Below are 19,425 nucleotides of genomic sequence, written 5' to 3'. Positions count from 1 at the left end.
TTTTTTTATATTTGAAATGCATGCCAACAAATATGTAAAACACAAGTGTATACATTTTCCAACTTATATCAACCTTTGTCAACTTTTTACCAGTTTATCCCAAGTTTTTGTTTTTGTTTTGTTTTTTTCTTTGAAAATCTGCATAAATATATACGTATGAGGCACAAGCGTAAGCATGTGGAATAATTTAAGAACTTTTTCTCATTTCCTGCCTCACACTTAACCATAGTCGCGCAATGACATCGATGGAGCTTTGGGTAAATATCAAGAAATCGCTGCGACAGAACCGGACATCCCAGAATTGTGGAATAATATTGGATTGTGTTTCTTCAAAAAGAAGCAACAAAAAATTATTGCGGTAAGTAAGGAGGTGTTAAAGAGACGGAAAAAGAATGTACAAATACGGTGTAGAAAGTGTGTGTAACGGTTGCGAAAAAGGACCGGTATGCTTATATGTGCATACATACATACATACATATAGATATTTGCATAAGTCCGCATGTAAGAAATATTAAATTTTCAGCATGAATGTTGTTAGCTTGTTCATGAGCAGGCATCCAGCGGAGAGTAGTTTGCTTAAGACTTACATACACATTAGGGTGGTCCATTTTTTCCTTCAGCCACCCTAAGAATTGCAGAATATTGAAAATTTAAAGATCCCTTTTTTTTAATTGAAATTGACTGACATTTAATGGTGCTGCACAGTGGTCGTAGGAGCCATGTTTTACGCGAAAAAGGCATATTTTAAAACTGTGACAAATTAATTGGAATAAAAATATTTTATTTAGAAATGTCCAACGCACTCAAAACTGACTTGCTGAGCAAGCCGTTGAATCCGTTTAATTCAACGTTTTCTATCGTGACACGTTGTAACAGTTATAAGTTGATAGCACGGCTAATTTTGCAAGAAATATTTTCTTCAAAAATAATAATTTGATCATAAATTTATTTTAGATATGCCCCCTCGTATATAGTAAATCAAATTTTGCTAAGTAAATATAGTGTGTTACTCAACTGAAAATGACAGTTCGTTTGACAGTTTTCTACCGAAAAAGTTTTAATATGGTACACTGAACTCAATATCAGTGAGCCTTAAACATAAATAGTACATTCTTGGAAATTTTTCCTTTTTTCTAGAGACATTGACAGCCTCTAGGACAGTTGTGAACTCTTAAGGTTTTAATTTGACGTAAATTCGTGACTAGCGTGTCTGAAACCCTCATCAGTAGCATCTTATTTGTAGAAAAATTAACAGTTTATTTGACAGCTGTCAACGCTCAAAGTTTTAATTAGACATCCAATTTGTGATCAGCGTGTCTAAAAACCTAATCAGTGGCCTTTTTAAAAATATTGTCTTATTATTAGAAAAATTCACAGTCAATTTGACAGCTGTCAACTCACAAAATTTTAATATGACATAAAATTCCTAATCAGCTCGTCTAAAAACCTAATCATTGGCATTTTTTTTTTTAATTGTCTTATTATTAGAAAAATTCACCGTTCATTTGACAGCTGTCAACTGTCAAGGGTTTGATTTGACACAAAATTCGTGGTCAGCATGTCAAAGAAACGTAATCAGCGGTATTTTAAAAATTTTTTCTTAATTTTACAGAAATTGGCTGTTGATTTGACAGCTGTTAACTGTCAAACTATACATTTTATGGTATATTCGGATTTAACATGACAACGATACTAGGATCCCGCAGTTTTATTATAATTGTAAGAGCCCTGCTAATTTTTCGCGTAAAACATGGCTTCTCCGACCACTGCGTGCCGCCAGGGAAATGTTTCCTTTGTATTTTATATGAAGAAAATGCATTTTTTCATAGAACTGCTACAAAATCTTTAAAAACAAATTTTTTTGATCGAATCAGAATATTACTCTTAAGAATATTTTTTTTTTAAGACTTCTGAAGGGAAGTATTCTCATTCGAAAAAAAGTCGAAAAAGGGATTTTTTCCCTATATAAAATACATGTAAGACTTCATGGGCATTGAGGCAGTTCTAAATAACATTTTTTTTAACAAAAAAATACCTGTATTATTTTTTCCATTTAGAAAACTCCTTTAAACTTGTATTTTGGACCACCATAATGTACATACTGCGTACAGGCAAAAAGTGTTTTACATGTTTTTATTTCGAATAAATTTTGAATAAATAATTTTATCGCTGCGCATCAGGAACTAAATCGCCCACTGTTGTGCGGAATGCAAATAAGAATTCTTTATAGGATACGAGTGTACCGCAATGCAGACAGAGAGCATAAGAAATTATTAAAGTGTCAATTAGAGAAAGTATTTATAAATATATGTATAGATTCATATCTATAAATGTATACAGTAAAAAAATTGAAATTATTCTAGCAAAAAAAATCTCCATTTCACAAAAAAAATTGTAAACTGCTTTTTCTTGAAGATCCTCGCTAGACAAGTTTACGAAGGTATCACGACTATCAAAAACGACTGAAAATAAAAGAAAGTTATTAGTAGTATACTCGATTTATTTTTTTAAATCCTCAGTTAAACAATTTTTACAATTTCCTGATTGTTTGCAAATCGGCGTCATTTTTTTTTTTAATTGTAATCTATTTTTTTAGCTTTCTTAACTGCTTTGTTACTTTTATTTTTGTTTTCAGGCAATTTCTTCTCTACGTAAATCCATCTGGCTTTCTCCGCTGAATTATAATGCTCTCTATAATTTGAGTTTGATTTATATAACTGGTGAGTACGATAACAAATTTCCATACATTTTATGAAGATTTATCGGAATGGATTACATATTTATTTTTTTACATCTTCAATACTCTAAAATTTATCACAAAAATTAAAAAGGCAACTAAGCAAAATTTTCGAGCCAGCCGGCTTTTGATAACCGGTTTCGTCGCGGTTTTCCTTAATGCCATTTCATGCGTTCCGGTCCAGGGTGGTGTTTTCCTCTTCTCTACATTTACCATTTAAATGGCTTTAAGCATAGTCTAAAGTGATTGGTTTTACCAGTGTTATCTGAATACAGCGGTAAGGACCAGATGCAATTTTTAGTCTGAGCGCCAAAAATAAGAGTTGAGGTTTTAAATACACCCAATTCAGCCTGGGCCAGAAGGACCATGAACTTGCCCATGTCTTAGTTTTATCCCTAAGTTGAAATGACGTGGACCCATCTTTCCCTTTCTTCCTTAGCCGCCTTCCTTCTTTCCTTATTGGCATCACATTCTTCAACATTATATTTAATGCTTCTTTAACGGCAGCCAATACTGCCGGAAAAACGCCACAGAATTCAAGAAGCCTAAGCTTGACATTAACGGAGAGTATACAGCAAAAAACCCCCATCATGAATCCTTCTATCCAGGTTCGACCCATCCGTGAAAAGGTTCAATACACAATCCCTCCAGGCACGTCGCCGCACCCGCAATATAATCACTAAAAAAAAATTCAGTGTAATGCAGAAAAACAATATGACTATCAAATTAAAGGGAAAATTGTAGAATTAAACCCAATTAAATTTTTTGGTGCATAAGGACGATTAGTTATTGAAAATGTCCTTTTAACATTTTATCATTGAATATCATTGAAATTTTACAATAATTATTTACGAAAAAATTATATGTTAAGGACTAATTGCACTCGCCCACATCCCGGAATTTCGTCCTTCTAACTTTATTTGCTAAAAAAAATAAAACTAATTATAAGGAAATTTTCAATGCCTTTTCGTTCTCTTTCCTTTGGTACCCATACCGTTTTTCTACATTGGAATGAATTTTTTAAATAATTTTTGGAATGAATCATATCTTTGAAACTATAAAGTCTTTTTAAAAAAATCCTCACATCAGAGAGAAAAACTAAAAACGCAGGTTTACTATATTTGGCCCACAGTTTCGTTGGTATATTGACTGCTTCATGTGTTTGGAAATTTTTTTGTTTTTCTCGCACGGTGAAATCAGCTAATTTTGCTTCATCACTTACTTATAATGCCACTTTTTAACCGATTACATGACTTATTCATAAAGCTGATTTCAGGCGAAAGCATAAGCCTATACCATTTTAGCTCCCTATGCAAGAATAGACGAAGTATTTGTAACGCATGTGCCTAGATGTGTACATATGTATGTACAATGTATATTTTTTATGAATGCTCATTCATTAAAACCCAATATACTTGGCTGCCTAATTTGAAAAAATTAGTTACTGCATATCTACGTACAATCATTTCTCCATTTTTTTGCCAATCAATATTAACAAATATTTAATGCCTACTTTCCACACCTTTGAACAGGCTACAGTGATTTACTTGGGTCGATTGTTGCTTTACCCTGAAATTTTTCATTATGTGTAACTTTCAATGTACATCATTTTATTATAAGCAACATCAATGGCAATGCCGTCGTCAAAGGTAATCACAATCATTATCAACACATCCTGTTTGGTAGCCATGACATTCCTCTCGATGTGGTCTTTATATTGGTCCCAATTGATTTGGGTGGACAAATAAAATATATCGTATACATACTAGGAATGTTAATCCCGCGATTCCGGTCTTTTTAAGGTCACAAAAATCCCGGGATTGGTGGGAAATAGTCCCGGGATTTTAGAAACTCCTTTTCTTGACCAGTATTGGCTATATTTTTTTTTTTATTTAATAATTAATTTTTTTTTATAAATGTCTAGCCAATTATACATATAACACCGCGCGATAGTCAATTTTAAACACAAATATCAATATATTCGCGAAACCATGGGCCAAATATAGTAAAATTGCGTTTTTAGTCAGTAATTCAAAAATGATTTAAAAACTTAAAAGAAATATGCTTGGAGAAGAAGTATGGGTATCAAATTAAAGAGGAACTCCTGTAGAATTTAAACAGATTCAAGTTTTTGGTGCAGAAGTACTGGTAAGTATGGAAAATGTCATTTTCAAATTTTATCCGTGAAATTTCGTAATACATATTTGTTTTTGAAAAAAATTATATGTTAAGGACATATATAAACTAGATAACACCCTCGAATTTATCAGCTTAAAAAATTAACTATTCGTCCTTGTAAATCAAAACAAATTTTAATTTTTTTAAATTCTAAAGAAAATTCTTCTTGCATTTAGTATCCATATTTTTATCATACATTGCATTGAATTTTTTAAATAATTTTTGGAATTAATCATACCTTTGAAATAACAAAGTACTTTAAAATAAATCCTGACGGCAGAGAGAAGAAATAAGAATGCCACTTTAAATAAAAAAGTAGGTTTCACACCCATTTATTTATTATTTATTTTATGGTAGGAGAAATTCTCAAACAATATAGAAGCAATTTTTCTCGATTTAAGTTGTTGAAAAGTAATGAATATCTAAATCTCGGGATTCCGGGATACCGAAAATCCCGGGATCGGAAAAAGCTGAAAAATTAACATCCCTAATATATACATATGTGTTTATCCACACATTTATTTGTATATACTTACATATCCGTATATTTGCTTTATAGTACACACAAACGTTCTTTTTATGTTTATAAAAAAGTATCGTCGATATTCTTTTCAAGTTTATCCTATTTGTATAGAAATGTATGTGTTTTCATGTAGAAAACTTACAGCATTGCACGCACGAGTTGTCAATTTTTGCATTTTAACCTTTAAATTCGCTATTATTGCGTATATGTACGTTAGGGTGACCCAAAAATACACAGGAAAATAAATTTTTGGAATCCTGTTTCTGCAACCCCCATAGAATTAAAAAAAAGGAAAATAAATTGACCTGTATTTTTTACTTTGCCCCCGGGGCTTAGTATAAAAATATTTTCCTTCAGAAATTTTCCAACAGTAGAATTGTGATTCAAACTTAACTCATAACATTTTACGAACTATTTTCCCAAGACGTCGAACACAATATGCTAAAGTTTAATTTGCATTCCGTTTTTTTTTGTTTGAAGATTCCCGAAGAGTAATATTTTTAACCGATTTCCAAAAAAGGAGGAGGTTATCAGTTCGTCGGAATATTTTATTTTTATTTTTTATTACTTTTTTGTTTATGTATGTTACCGCATAACTTTGGACCACATCAACCGATTTCGATAATTCTTTTTGCATCGGAAAGGTAGTGTCTCAGAGGTGGTTAAGATCCGATCAGTGGATCATGAGATATATATATATATATTTTTTTTTTATATGGGAGTTGAAGTCGTTTTTTTTTTGCTAAAAATTACTTGTTATTTGATCAAATAGAATTTATTTTTAAGGCATTTATAGCTACATATTCTAAGAAAAACTTTATTTTCCCCAAATGAAAAACATGGAAAACTTCAAAGCCATGGTTAACCGATTTTAATATGCAAAAATAGTTTCTTTATTTCCCACGTTCTTCAGTTCTGGAGGTCTCTGGAAACAAAAGTTTTCAACGCCCTAATGTGTGTATGTATAATTGCTTCAAATCTTTGTGAATTTGTTAAGCAAAACTTTTCATATTGAAAATGCAAAATATTTACATACCTATACATGTAAGTAGTGTGTATGTGGATGTGTCTTTTTCCTGGTTTTCATATATAGCACCTTATTTTGTATTTTATAGCTTAGACATACGGCACCGTTAATCCGGATTAACGACGCTGCTGCTCCGAACCAAATTGGTCGCTGATAGACGGCAGCAAAGTGGATTAAGCGCGCCGCGACTTCGTGGCTTTTTATACCACAGGCAGCTGAATTTTCATTTAGTTTTTTTATTCATTCAACTATTACTTTTATTTTTTATTTTTTATTTGCTATGGAAAATTAACTCTAAAAATTTAATTTAACTTATAATAAAATAAGTAGTAATGTGAAATAAAAAGAAATAAATAAAAAGTATAAATAAAATAAAAAATGTCAATAAAATAAAACTACAAATAAAAGAAGAAGTTATACATAAACTTATATAATCGCTTGGAATGAGGTTCGAAACTCTGTCGTATCGAATTGTAGTATGCCGCTCTCAACACTCGGTTACTGCGGACGCCAAACTCATTTTCTTTGTTTAAGTACTTACTTGTTTGCTTCGTTTATTAATCGTTCACAAACGACAACAGCTGCATGTTTTGGTCAGTGTTGTCATCGAAAATGCCCCTGTTCCGCATAAATTTTGACTTAATCCGGATCAACTGTAGTTGATTGCTGAGATAATTCGAAATTAACGAGTAGATCGCGATCAACGCTGTCGTCTGTCTATGCTTTTACTAACATAAATACATATCTGTGAATTTCTGCGCAGTACCTTTGGGAATTTAATTTACCATTTTGACGTCCGTTGCAGAGTTCAAATAAGTTTTTTTCCTAAAAGCTTTTGAAAATGTCGATGATTTTGCTTCATATTAGCTGTGGTGATTTTTGAATAGTGACCTTTGTATGGATTTCCATATAACCATGTGCATTGGTTTTTGGTTGATTAATACCCAATCGGAAAAATTAGAATAAATGAGGCCTTCTAGGAGCTGCTATTTCTGAAATTTTGAAATTATAATTCTATAGGGCTCGATTTATTTGAAACGGACAGAGTTTCAAGGCCTTCGGATTCAAGGTCTTAGAAGGCGATAATTTACTTTAAATAATAATGCCACCGTTCAGGTTCAACTCACCGACATGCCTAATGCGATTTTTTCTTGTATTGGACCTTCTTTGCTTTGTCTGCCTCCGGATAGCATTGCTATTGGTAATATAGCTTCCAAAGAGAAGGACCCTCGTCCTGAAAGCGTTTATTTAGAATCGCTCCACATTTTGACAACTGGGTAATGATTTGTTTAGTTCAAAATATACATATGTACATATGTTTGAAGATGTAAGTATCTCCACCGCAACTGCAAGTATTTTCCTATTTACCCAAACACGCTTGAATACACAAGCGACGGATACAAATAGTTAGGTAAATCCGAGTTTTACTTTGCATAAATAAAATACCTGAATGCTGCATAAATATTGCCTGGCGTTGTTTATCGATTGCGGTCTTCTGCATTGATTAAATATGACGATTGCAAAACTAACAATAGACTTTTATATAGAAAAAGGATGATGATGATGACCTTAATACTTAGATAAGCATGATTGGGCTTCATGAAGTATTCAAAAGAAGAATATGCAAATTTTCTTCTAATAAGTAGCTGTTTAAAGCCACTTTTCTACTTAAATATACTTGCATAATTCATTTTTCATTTCATTTTTGGGAGGGTATATTCTGCGTTGCAACAATTCTAAAACTTGCGTGCAGCCCATCAGTCCTCCTCGCCTCAATGCTAACCTGCTAAAGTTCCTTACTCCACCAGAAAGGCAGACAGATTTTCTAAAACGCGGTCAGTCTGTTTTTCTCAAATTTCGTCTTAGCGCAGAGCATTTAGAATTTTCATAAAGTTTTAATTCGATGTAACAGAGGGCGCATTCTTGCTGACCACTAGACCTAAGGTCCAAATAGGGTAGGATTTCTTCCTGCATTGCACCTGCGGTTGTAACGGATTTATTTTTGAGCAACACAACCAATATTTCGGTTATCGCAGTCTTCTAACAGCACAGCCACCTTCCGCATAAGTTGGTGGTTGGCAATAGAGGGTCATGTGGAAAGTAAGCAGAGGTCCTTGAAGCTCAGCCTTGCAGCAAACAAATTATGACAACGTAAGCTCTCGAACTGACCGTGTTTACGACGGTTAGGATGACCATTTCAAGCTATGGCTGTTAGCACTAAGCGTATATATCCCTCAGCCGCAGGCGGCTTTCCGCCATTTCTCTGCCGAAAAGCTCAGTAGGAAACAGAGCCAGAATGACGCAAGAAGCCACATTTATTGAGACCGGGTGGTTCCGCGCCTAGCTTCCTTTCATCGACATACAAGTGAGGTAGGTCTTTTCTGCACAAACTCCCGCCACGCACGCGTTTATTGTAGCAGGGATAACACCTGTTCGAGAGTTATTGTCACATTTTGCGAGAATATCGGGGCAGGCAATAATAGGCAAAGCCGCCAGACTGCTTATTTGCTCCTCGTGTGCGAAAGCTTTTGCATGCCACCGGAGCCCATTGGTTTCGGTTGATCCAACTTTCGTTGACCGTGGTTCTTAGAAGATGCAGCAGCAGGAGTACTATCGGCAACCTCATAGGGTCATGTCTTCTACCTGCGTTTCGACACCAAGATAAGTTGGTATTGAAATTGGGCCAAAATTGGACGGTAGTAATGCCCACTTCCCATATAACAGTAATCTACAGAAATACGGAAACTGCGATTAGTCAGTAAATAACGAAGCCATTTTCCTTAAAATCGATGTTTGCAAGAAAGTATTTAAAATGGGGGGAAAACATCCCTGCTTATCATATCGTTTACAGATAGGTGAAAAGCAACACTTATAACGTGCGCCGCCGGGTACATAAAAGTTCGGTTTAGCCCGAACTTATAGTTCTTTGCTCGTTTAAAGTACAAAATGGGTTCAAAGCAATTCACATTTCTATCTATCTTGCTCGCTCTTAGTTTCCTAATCGTAGCGTACAAAAGACAGTCAAAAATCTAGTTGCCGCTTCGGGTATTCGAAAAAAAAACTTGAACAACCAAAAAATTACATTTAGAATGATGAAAAGCTTTCGAATGCTTCTGATCAAGGGATGAAATTAAAACGATTAAATCTTTTTTTTTTTTTTGTACTCTAACGGACATTTCAAATCATAATTTGTGTCTTTAAATTTCATTTTAATATTTGAATTAAATGTAAAATTTTTTTTAGTATTTTTCACTCTTTCTTTTTACGTCTCCTATTTAACCTCAATGTAGCGCAACAATACGCCAGTGCCTTTCATACGCTTGCAGCAGCCATCAACTTGCGTAAGGACAGCGCCGAATGCTATATGCTGCTCGGAAGTAAGTAACTTTCTATAGATATGTACATTCATATGTATGTGTGTAGGCACATTAGACTGTGTCCAGTAAAACGAAAGTTTTTTTCTTTCGGCAAAATTTCAGCCCTCTATCTTCATTTTTCAGTTAGTTTTTTAGTAAACAATTAAATATAACAAATAAACTAAAAACAACCTTGCAGGCCATTTAATTCTAGTACAGCAAATGCACGTTGGAAGTAGCTAGCACTTACGGTTGTTTTTTTGAGCCGAAAGAAAAAAAAACGATTCGTTTCACTAGAAGTAAGAATGTGTGTGTATGTTAAATACATACTTAGATATACTAAGGATAAGCTTCCTTGTGTTGGCTGTTTGTAGTGACGTTTTGTCTTTAGTGCAATTATCAGGCCAGCCAACGCCAGGAACAATGGCTTAAAGGCGCTCTATACATATTTATGTATGTACATATACATATGTATATTCATATACGTACATAGGTATATAAATACGCGCCCACAAGTACTTTTCATAACCGCTAACCGGAAGTCCTGCGGCCCACAATTGTACTATATAAGTGTTAATTGTGGCGCGAATCAACCCACCCGCTAACGTCTTGCCTGCTTCCAAGCTAAGTGTGCACTTAAGAATGCACCGCGAGCTGAAAAAAGTTCGAACAAAAACCGAAACCAAAGGAAGAGCTTTTCTGCACTTTTGCCAATTGACATTGCTATGTATTTATGCGCATACTGTACATAGGTAAAAAAAAATGTAGGATATGTTCAATAATAAACGCGCGAGTTTACATATTACGGTGGCCCTTAAAATATATTAATTTGTTCCACGCACAAAATATGATATCCACAAAAATTACAAAATTATTATTTTTTAAATCGCCAAAATTCAGCACATTTTGACTTCGATCAGCTATAACTTAACAGGTTTATAAATAAATTTCAACAATATTTAAAATATAACAAGGCTTAAGTAAAGATTTTGTCGAAATTTCGCGATGAAAAAATGTGCCACTTCATTTCGCATGAACCCATTATGTCGAGGTACCCAAATGAGGTACACCCTAGTGTTAGAAGCATCGTCTTCCAAAATGTATCTATGTATATACATCGATTTGTTGTTTTGTCTCCTCACTTTCTATACACTAGAGCGATCTGGATTGTATGCCACAGACCAATGTTTAAAGTAGAAATACGTATACCAAATAGAGCCACCCCTTCGGAGTTTTGGGCGTTGATTATCCAGTTTTTTCTATTTAAGGAAAATTTCCTTGTAGTTTTGAGTGAAGTTTAACCTCGAAAGGCACAGGTCTACATAGATGATACCCCAGTGTAATAAAAAAAATAGTAATAGAGTTTGCATGGCTCAAGTCTTCATCTATAACATAAAAATCACAACCAGTAGGGGGGTCCTAAAAATATGAACATCTACATTTTGTATAACTTTCGTACAAAACAAAGACGTAATTTATAGGCCGCTACCAGGGTTTAAAAAAAACTATTTTTTTTTAAAACATTGCAAAAATTCTACAAAGTTTCGACTGAAATTCTGATATATGTACTTATTACTGCAATGTAAAATTTTGGCGCTACCAAAGGAACCTTGCTGATAGCGCAAGCAGTCGACGGCGTCAATATTTTTGGACAGTTTTTTAAATAATCCGGCACGGTGACAGAAATAACCAATTGAGTTAAAAGCTTTACCATCTTATTTAAAGAAGCTACTGGGCTCCAGGGCCTACTTTCAATCTCTCACTTTGTATCATGTACGCCACCACGATATATGTAGCTTATATTTTGCACCAATTTATTTTATGAAGCATATTTCGCACTTTCCAAATATGTACATAACTGCTTTTCGTTCTAACATTCTCCATTTTCAATTTCTGCCGCAAAAAAAAAATGACACCAACCTAACACCCGACTACCATCACTCGCCAACAAAACTCTACCCGATACGAATTGACAATCGATTGCAGTTTGCTTGCGTAAGTTAGAGGATGGCGATAATGCGTTTAAGGCATTTCAGCGCTCTAACGAAATTCAACTGCAACAACAAAAGGATGCCGGACGTAATCCACTTGTGCACTTAAACTATGCCCTCTTCTGCTATGAGACCGGTCGTATTGCGCTTGCGACAGAGCAATTTACACGTTTTGTTAGCTCGTCAAAGGATCTTCTGTTACCGACGGAAGTAAGTTTGGTGCAATTACAAAAAGCACAATGGGCTTATGCGGTGAGGAATTGGCGTTGATAATGTACTGTTGTTGTGGTTGCAAGTGCAGCTGCAGTAACATTGGCAAAAGGCCCTACATACATACACAAATATACATACATGTACATTATTGGTTCGTTACTTGACAATTTGGCATCCAGATTTCGTTCAAAAACATTCAACCTTCTCATTCCAGTGAAGATAACAACGCTAGTTTTGTTTGGCGTATTGGAAAGTCCATTTCCACCATACCAAGTGCTTAACCTTGAAACTTTCAAATAGTTTTTTTTTTTTTTTAAATTAAAATATATGTAAGGGAGTATTTAATATGTACACTTCGTACCCTCGAATTTCGTCTATTTAGCATTATTAGTTTAGGATACAAAAGTTAATTAAAAAGCCATTTGCAATAACTATTCGTCCTTGTGAATCTAAACAATTTTATTATTATTAAAGCTACAAAATTTGCACTTTCATTTGCTACACATACTATTGCACTGAATTTAAGTACTTTATTTTTCAATGAATGAATGAATAAGATTCAAAAGTCCTTTTAAAAAATTTTGACTTCAGTGAGTGTATAAATTTTTTCGTGTTTTAAAATTTTCTTAGTTTTTGTCACATGTTGTAATTGTTTTTTGAGAAGTTGTACATGAATTGTAGGATTTACTTTGTTGGCCATACTAGTATGTAGTAATTGCAATTTAAAATATACATAGGTACGTATCGATACTAGGATGCCACGACAAAAAAGTGGCTGCTTCCACAAATGATTCATAACACTTTTGGTGTGTAAATATTTCTCATTGCTCTAAATTTTAGGTAAACTGTCACGCGTAAAACACGACGAATTTAAAAAAAATCTAATCAGCTGTTCTAGCAACACTGCTCGTTGATATAGTTCGGGAATATTTCGGGATCATTTCGGGACACATATCTATGTTTACATGCGTATCTTATACTCACGCCTTTTTTTATATATCGCGCCCTACTGCCCTAACCGCCACAAATATCAAAGCGATTTTTGTTTTTTAATTTTCTCTTCGATGCAGAAATATTCCTAAAGCATCTAGATGCATTTGTGCATCAAAAATAAAAATAAAAAAAAAGTCGAACGTCATAACTAAAACATCAAAAAAAAAAGACCCTTAAACAAAAATAATAAAAAAAAACATTAAAGAAATATGTATGTATGTACATTCGACTGCATCACTCCCCATACAAAAAAAAATCGGTACTGTTTTTCCATTTTTTTAAGAGTTCCACCAAAATATCTCGAAAAAATATTAAGATTTACGTGAGATGGACCGATATGAAAAAATTAGTTTTCTATTAATAAAAACAGTTTTTTTTTAAATATTTTTTGAAAAAAATTCCTTCAGTTGACTAAACAGTTTAAGCTTAAAAAAAATGTTATATAAATATTAAAAATATTAAATAAAAAAATTGTAAATTTCAACTGAATCGTAATTATGAGATTTTTGATGCTGTTTTTGAACTTTTTTCAAAGACTGGTTTAAGATAAACTTGAATAACTCAGCCAAATCCTTACCAATTTAGACTTATGAGGTATCATTGGTAAGATATTTTCTTACCCTTTTAATTTCTTTGCGAATAAGCTCTTACATAAATCTCATTATTATGATTCCGTTGTAAACCTTTTTAATATTTTTTTGTAGATTTTTTAAGCTTAAACTGATTGGTCATCTGAGGATATTTTTTCCAAAAAATCATTTAAGAAACTATTTTCATTCATAAAACACTCCATTTTTAGTGGTATTTTCAAACCGGTCCAGCTCACCTAAATCTTAAGAGGTCTAAAATATACTAATAAAATTTTGTAATCCCGCCGGAAAAACCGCATTTTTTTTTTGGTGATGCAGTCTAATGTACATATGTATTTATGTATATTTATAAAATATAATCGTAAACTTTAATCCACAAAACAAAGTTGTCATCAAACCTTAATTTGGTTCCTGACTTTGGTGGTATGAGTGGTTGCTTTCTAGTTTTAGAAAACTCCCAAATTACGTCATTCTTCTTCTGGCAGTAAGCCATATTGTAATAAGATACATGTGGGCACATCGTAATGTACACATCTATTAGTAGTTTGCAACTAAGTTTGGGCCAAGTTCTAATTGCCTGACATTGGTATTAGCAAACTTTTTCTGTTATAATGTTATTTGGCTCATTTTAAAACTGTACAAATCTTTACTATGCACGTATGTATGTATGTATGTAGGTTTGCCCGTATTTCAATTAAATTTAGTATGTATGTAGTTATAGAGCAATTTGTGGTAGTGCATATGTACATATGTATGTATGTACTGTAAGAATGTACTGTTTCACATAAAAAAGCACCAGCGCTATTGTTATTTACAAGTAAATGTAGTTGTAGTTGTAGTTGTATTTGTATGTAGTTGTAGTCACTATGTAAATGTAGATGGTATTTAATTACTTGTTGGTAACGGTGAAGGCTTATACTGAAATTAATGTCAACTAATTATGTATGTATGCATGTACCTGGTTTACACTAACTTACACTTTCGAACGGCTGTAGATGCATTTAAATGCCAATTAATACATGCCATTGTGTAAATAATCAGATTATTTAAAGCTGATTTTCATTAATGATAATTTGAAAACACACATACAGTATCGGTCATATCTATAGCACGCCATTTCAAAGTGATATTGTGTGCCACTTATGTTTTTTTATTTATTTTTAAGAATTTTCAATTAAAATACAGTTCTTTCTCTAACAAACCCCATATAAACCCAAGTTTAACAATTTGTAGAAAACTTCAAAAAAGTGCAACAAATTTTCACCTAAGTTTCAAACTTTTTTCTCGGAAGCGTTAGAATTTTTTCGAGTACACAGTTTTTTAGCTACTGCAATTTTAGTCTGATAATGTGCAAATGTCAAGTGGCTACGATTTACCGTTAATTTTTTAGAATTTTTTTTGTCACATTGGCTTCCATATAATGAATAAACTCAATTTATTTGTATATGGAAGAAATCCGCAACACCTTTGGCGAAAAAAATTCTAAAAAATCAACGGTAACTTTTAGCAACTTGAAACTTGCACATTATCAGACTAAAATTGGTTGGGCTATAAAACTGTGTATTCAGAAAAATTCAAACACTTCTGAGAAAAAAGTTTGAAATTTAGGTGAAAATTTGTTGCACTTTTTTGAAGTTTTCTACAAATTGTTAAACTTGTTTTTATATGGGGTTTGTTAGAGAAAGAACTGTATTTTAATTGAAAATTCTCAAAAATACATAAATAAACATACGTTGCACACAATATCACTTTGAAATGGCGTGCTATAGATATGACCGATACTGTAATTGCATTTTTTGTAATTTTAATAAACACACACATACATACATATCTCAAAATGAAATTATTTTAAATTATGTAAAATTCGTTATTTAACATTTTAACTGGAACTGGTTATTTCAATTTTGACGCTTTTAATTAAAACTTTTACACCCTAAAGTGGCGAATAGTTGATTTTGGCATTTCTGGGTTTAAGTACAATGGAATTTAAAATACGTTATTAAAAACTTGCATAATAATAAAGCAAACACAAAATTTACACACTTGAAACAAAATATTTTTCAATACACAGGGAGTATTATCAAGGCACATTAAACAGGTAGTATCAGTAGAGCAAAAACAACATTTGCGTGTATTTTGTTGTTGCTTCTGGTATCGAAAGTGTCAAAAACTGTTCTGAATTTTTTCTTCTAAATCTATGTTATGCAGTTTACCAGATCATTTGCGTAGCCTTGTGTTGCATAGCCTTGGATGTTCAGTGTCCAAAGAAGTTACTCTATAACCATAGTCCACAAGAGGGGAAAGTTTACGCCCTTTTGAGGGCATTCCTTTGTGGCTGTTGTCGATTCTGTCCTGTCTCTTAATTCTATACTGATGTTTTGGTATTCTTAATATTGACAACTCTCATTGATTTGTGGTTTGGGTTACACCATTGCATAACAAGGCATCTTTTATTGCCTTAACTATATCATATGCTATCGAAAGCCCCTGAAATATCAATGAAGGCGCAAAGGACTTTAACTGGTTCTTTTTCAGAGTGGATGAGGCAACCGAACACTCTTTGTGTTCCTGCCCCGCCTTTGTAAGGATGAGTTATGTGGGCTTTGCTCCGATTTATTCGTAAAGTAGAGTTACAACAGATTAAGAGAAATTTGTACTCAGTACAATGGGCGCACTGCGCATTGTTTTGTGTATTTTGTTCCGAACAAGAAAAAAAAAAAAACATTATAAAAAACAATTTGGTAGTTTTCGCGTACTTTTTTCCAGTTAAGTGTTCGGCCTTTGAAGCTTAAATTGACAGCTTTTGCAACTTAAAGAACAAACTTTTCAGCCCTTCATAAATTATAGGCACCAAAAGATATTAAGACAATAAAAATTAGCTTTAAGTGACTAGCCACATTCCAGCGCAGAAAGTTTTAACTTTGTTACATTTTGATTGAGTTTAAATTGACCTTGAAAAAGTTTATAGGTCCTTGTGAACATATGACTGTTCGCAGGACATCCGCATGCTGGAGCTGTATGCACTAGTAACTAGGAAGGAGTATCCATGTGTATGCACATATACATATACTTACCGAGAATAACAATTTATCAACCGTTTGCTTTCAGTGCTTCAATGTGTTTACTTTCGGAATATTCGTTTTTTTGACACACATGCACACATTCTTACATACTTATATATATACACGTACATATGTATACTCCTAACTACCATTATGTTCCACCACTTATTATCGAAATTAAAAAGCACCATACTGCCCCTTAAGCACATCTTATTAACCATTTTTCACTTAAAGTACTAAACATTTTCCGCAGATGCGGTTTTTTTTGCCATTTTTGTTGGCCATTTGTGAGTAGATTACAATTTTATTATTTTACTTTGCTACTCCCGCTGCGCGATGTTGTAATGGCAAACAGCGCAAGGACATTTAGCTAGCTTGCATTTAGGCAGATACATATTCATACATAAAAGCATATATATATTTGAATACTGCGATATACTTTAGACCGTGCCACCTTAAAAATAAAAAAAAATAAAAATAGCCGTACATCCCTGGGTCTTAAGTATTTTTACACTGTAATTAAAATTATGAAATTACTTTATTTTAATATTTAAATAGGAAATGCGCTGAGTTCCGACTAAAAATTCATTAAATCTAATTCTATGAAGTGTTGGCTTTAAGTTAAAAATATACTCTTTTTGCGCGCTTTTGCGACACCCATACAATTATTTTCACTTTTCAGAACGGTTTCTTCAATATCGCGGCAACAACCCCAAAAATCTCCTTGTAACAAGTTTCGAGCGAATTCAATCAATTTTGAAAAATTTCTCCGCCATATTGGATCCGCCATATTGGATTTTTGAAACCTGACTGACGATTTGTAATCAGTGGTCCCATAAACTACATAGTGGATACGAAGTAGTGTAGAAATCCATCAAAGCAAACCTGTTTAAATAGTTTTGTCCCGCTAGATTCTCTATTCAGACTACTGTGCGTGGGTAAAAAAAATTCAAATTTCCTTCTCATCAAAATACATACTTATCAAAATTTCAAAGATTCTTGGTATATATGTAAGTATAAGTGGTATAAGTATTAGTACCCCATTTATTTAACTCTGGTAAAAATTGTCTCCTCGAGAAAAAAAGTGGATATATCATACTTTAAGATCCGACCGTAACTGCCGTAGATATAACGGAAAATTTAAAAAGGCGACGTAAAAACATTTTTTTCCCCGAAAATTTCTTGCAAAATTACTCAGAGGTTTGCGGCCAACATTTTTTTTTTTTTTTGGTACGGTCTAATGTACATATGCATGTATATATCCATGTAGATTGTATCTTTTAGTAGAGCCATCACTATCATTTTCACATTTTCTCTTCCTCCATTTCCCACCCCTCCCCCATATTCTCCTCATTCTTCTTCTTATTTTTCTCTTCCCTAACTTTCTTTCATGCTGCATTCTACGAAGTATAAATTCCAAGCGACCAAATTGAAATCGCTTCTGAAAATTTCAACAAGTAATATGGTGACATCAACACCACCAAATGGTGAAGCTGCAAGTGACGTCAATTGGCAACGAACTGAGGGAGGAAACAACGGCCAAAGCAACGTCCAGAGCGAAAGCAGCATTGACGATATCTATGGCATTTATGGCGTGAAACGTCAAGCAGCAGGGGACCGAAAAGTACTAAGCGATACAAAAGAAAAAGCATTGGTCACAGCTGCTGCCGCTGCTGCCGCTGCTGCCCTAACAAATAATGCATCAACCGCTGCAACCATTCCCACAGAAATGCCGCTTGAGGTGAACGCTGTGGTCAATGCCTGACGATATGAGTGACATGCTGGCAGCGAACTTTTGCCCCAATTGGCTGAAACTACTATAGAAAATCCCAGCAGAAGCACTACTTGTAGAAACAATAACAACAACAACAAAGTCGACGAAAGTGAAATTAAAAACAACACTCAAAATAAAAGTGAAGAAAATGCAGAAAATTGCACAGAGGCAGAGTGGAAGGAAGGAGTTGGAGGTAATGGTGGTGGTGGTGGTGGTGGTGGTGGTGGTTTGGAAGGCGGTAAATCAACAACCAGTACGAGCTTCAGCAATAGCAGAAAGAATGGCACCCGGAGCAATAGCAGTGTCAGTGAGGAGGAGGAGGACGACAGCTGTTGTAGGCTAGGCGCTTGTATGCCCCTAGCAAATTGGGTAACTTGGCCAACATAGCTGCACGCGCTGGCTGAGAAGTTCAATATTCGTTGGAATGTGGCAAAATTGTAAGGGAATAAATAATTACCAAGAAGCAATAAAACGGACAGTTGTAGTGTGTGTGTCTTTGTCTCTGAGAATACAGGCCGTGGGGCAGTGAAATTGTTAACTAAAATGTAGCAGGATGTGGCTGGCAAATTGGTATGGCAAGTGCTAGCTGGTGGTTACGGAAGTGGTTTGGCGAAATATTTATGTTTTATAAATACAATTGTGTCGGCAGCGTTTGGTTTTTGTGCCAACTCAATTTGGTTTTTAATGTAGTTGTTTTTGTATGTATGTATGTATAAATTGCTTATCTCGCTTGCTACCGTGCTTGCACATTTTTTTCTGTTTTAATTGCGAAAATGAAAATAAAGATAAGAAACTTGGTAAAAATAAAGCATTTTCTTTGGTTCTTTGTTTACCCTTTTTTGCTTCGTTGTGGGCAATGGAACACAAAATGATTTAGGCGGCTATAGCGCCACTTCAGAAGGAGGACAATGAAAAGGTTTGTAACTAAATGAGAAAAAACTACTAAGCATGGTTAGAAATATTTGTAATTATTTTTTATAT

The 19,425-nt window shown here is 33.8% G+C and overlaps 1 protein-coding gene across 1 annotated transcript; it reads left to right on the top strand.

The window, feature by feature from the left end:
• The first annotated feature begins 156 nt into the window (after positions 1-156).
• On the top strand, positions 157-18,625 carry LOC118743940 (Bardet-Biedl syndrome 4 protein homolog). The gene is made up of 6 exons (XM_036476702.1): positions 157-177; positions 230-358; positions 2,636-2,720; positions 9,756-9,842; positions 11,808-12,022; positions 18,079-18,625. The coding sequence occupies exons 1-6, from the start codon at positions 157-159 to the stop codon at positions 18,433-18,435; spliced, it is 894 nt and encodes a 297-aa protein (XP_036332595.1). The 3' UTR covers positions 18,436-18,625.
• Positions 18,626-19,425: the final 800 nt, after the last annotated feature.

This window comes from Rhagoletis pomonella, unplaced genomic scaffold (assembly GCF_013731165.1).
Source record: "Rhagoletis pomonella isolate Grant_MI unplaced genomic scaffold, Rhpom_1.0 Rhpom_scaffold_00007, whole genome shotgun sequence".
In the NCBI taxonomy this organism is placed as follows: Eukaryota; Metazoa; Arthropoda; class Insecta; order Diptera; family Tephritidae; genus Rhagoletis; species Rhagoletis pomonella.
Note: the sequence above shows the minus strand (reverse complement) of the source record. Positions and strands in the feature narration are given on the sequence as shown.

What these genes read in the sequence shown, in the direction of transcription:
- LOC118743940 (XM_036476702.1), top strand. Translation starts at nt 157, where the DNA reads ATGAGGCACAAGCGTAAGCAT. An exon ending in AGCAACAAAAAATTATTGCG is followed by an intron (nt 359 to 2,635) that starts GTAAGTAAGGAG and finishes TTTTGTTTTCAG; the next exon opens with GCAATTTCTTCTCTACGTAA. An exon ending in ATGCTATATGCTGCTCGGAA is followed by an intron (nt 9,843 to 11,807) that starts GTAAGTAACTTT and finishes AATCGATTGCAG; the next exon opens with TTTGCTTGCGTAAGTTAGAG.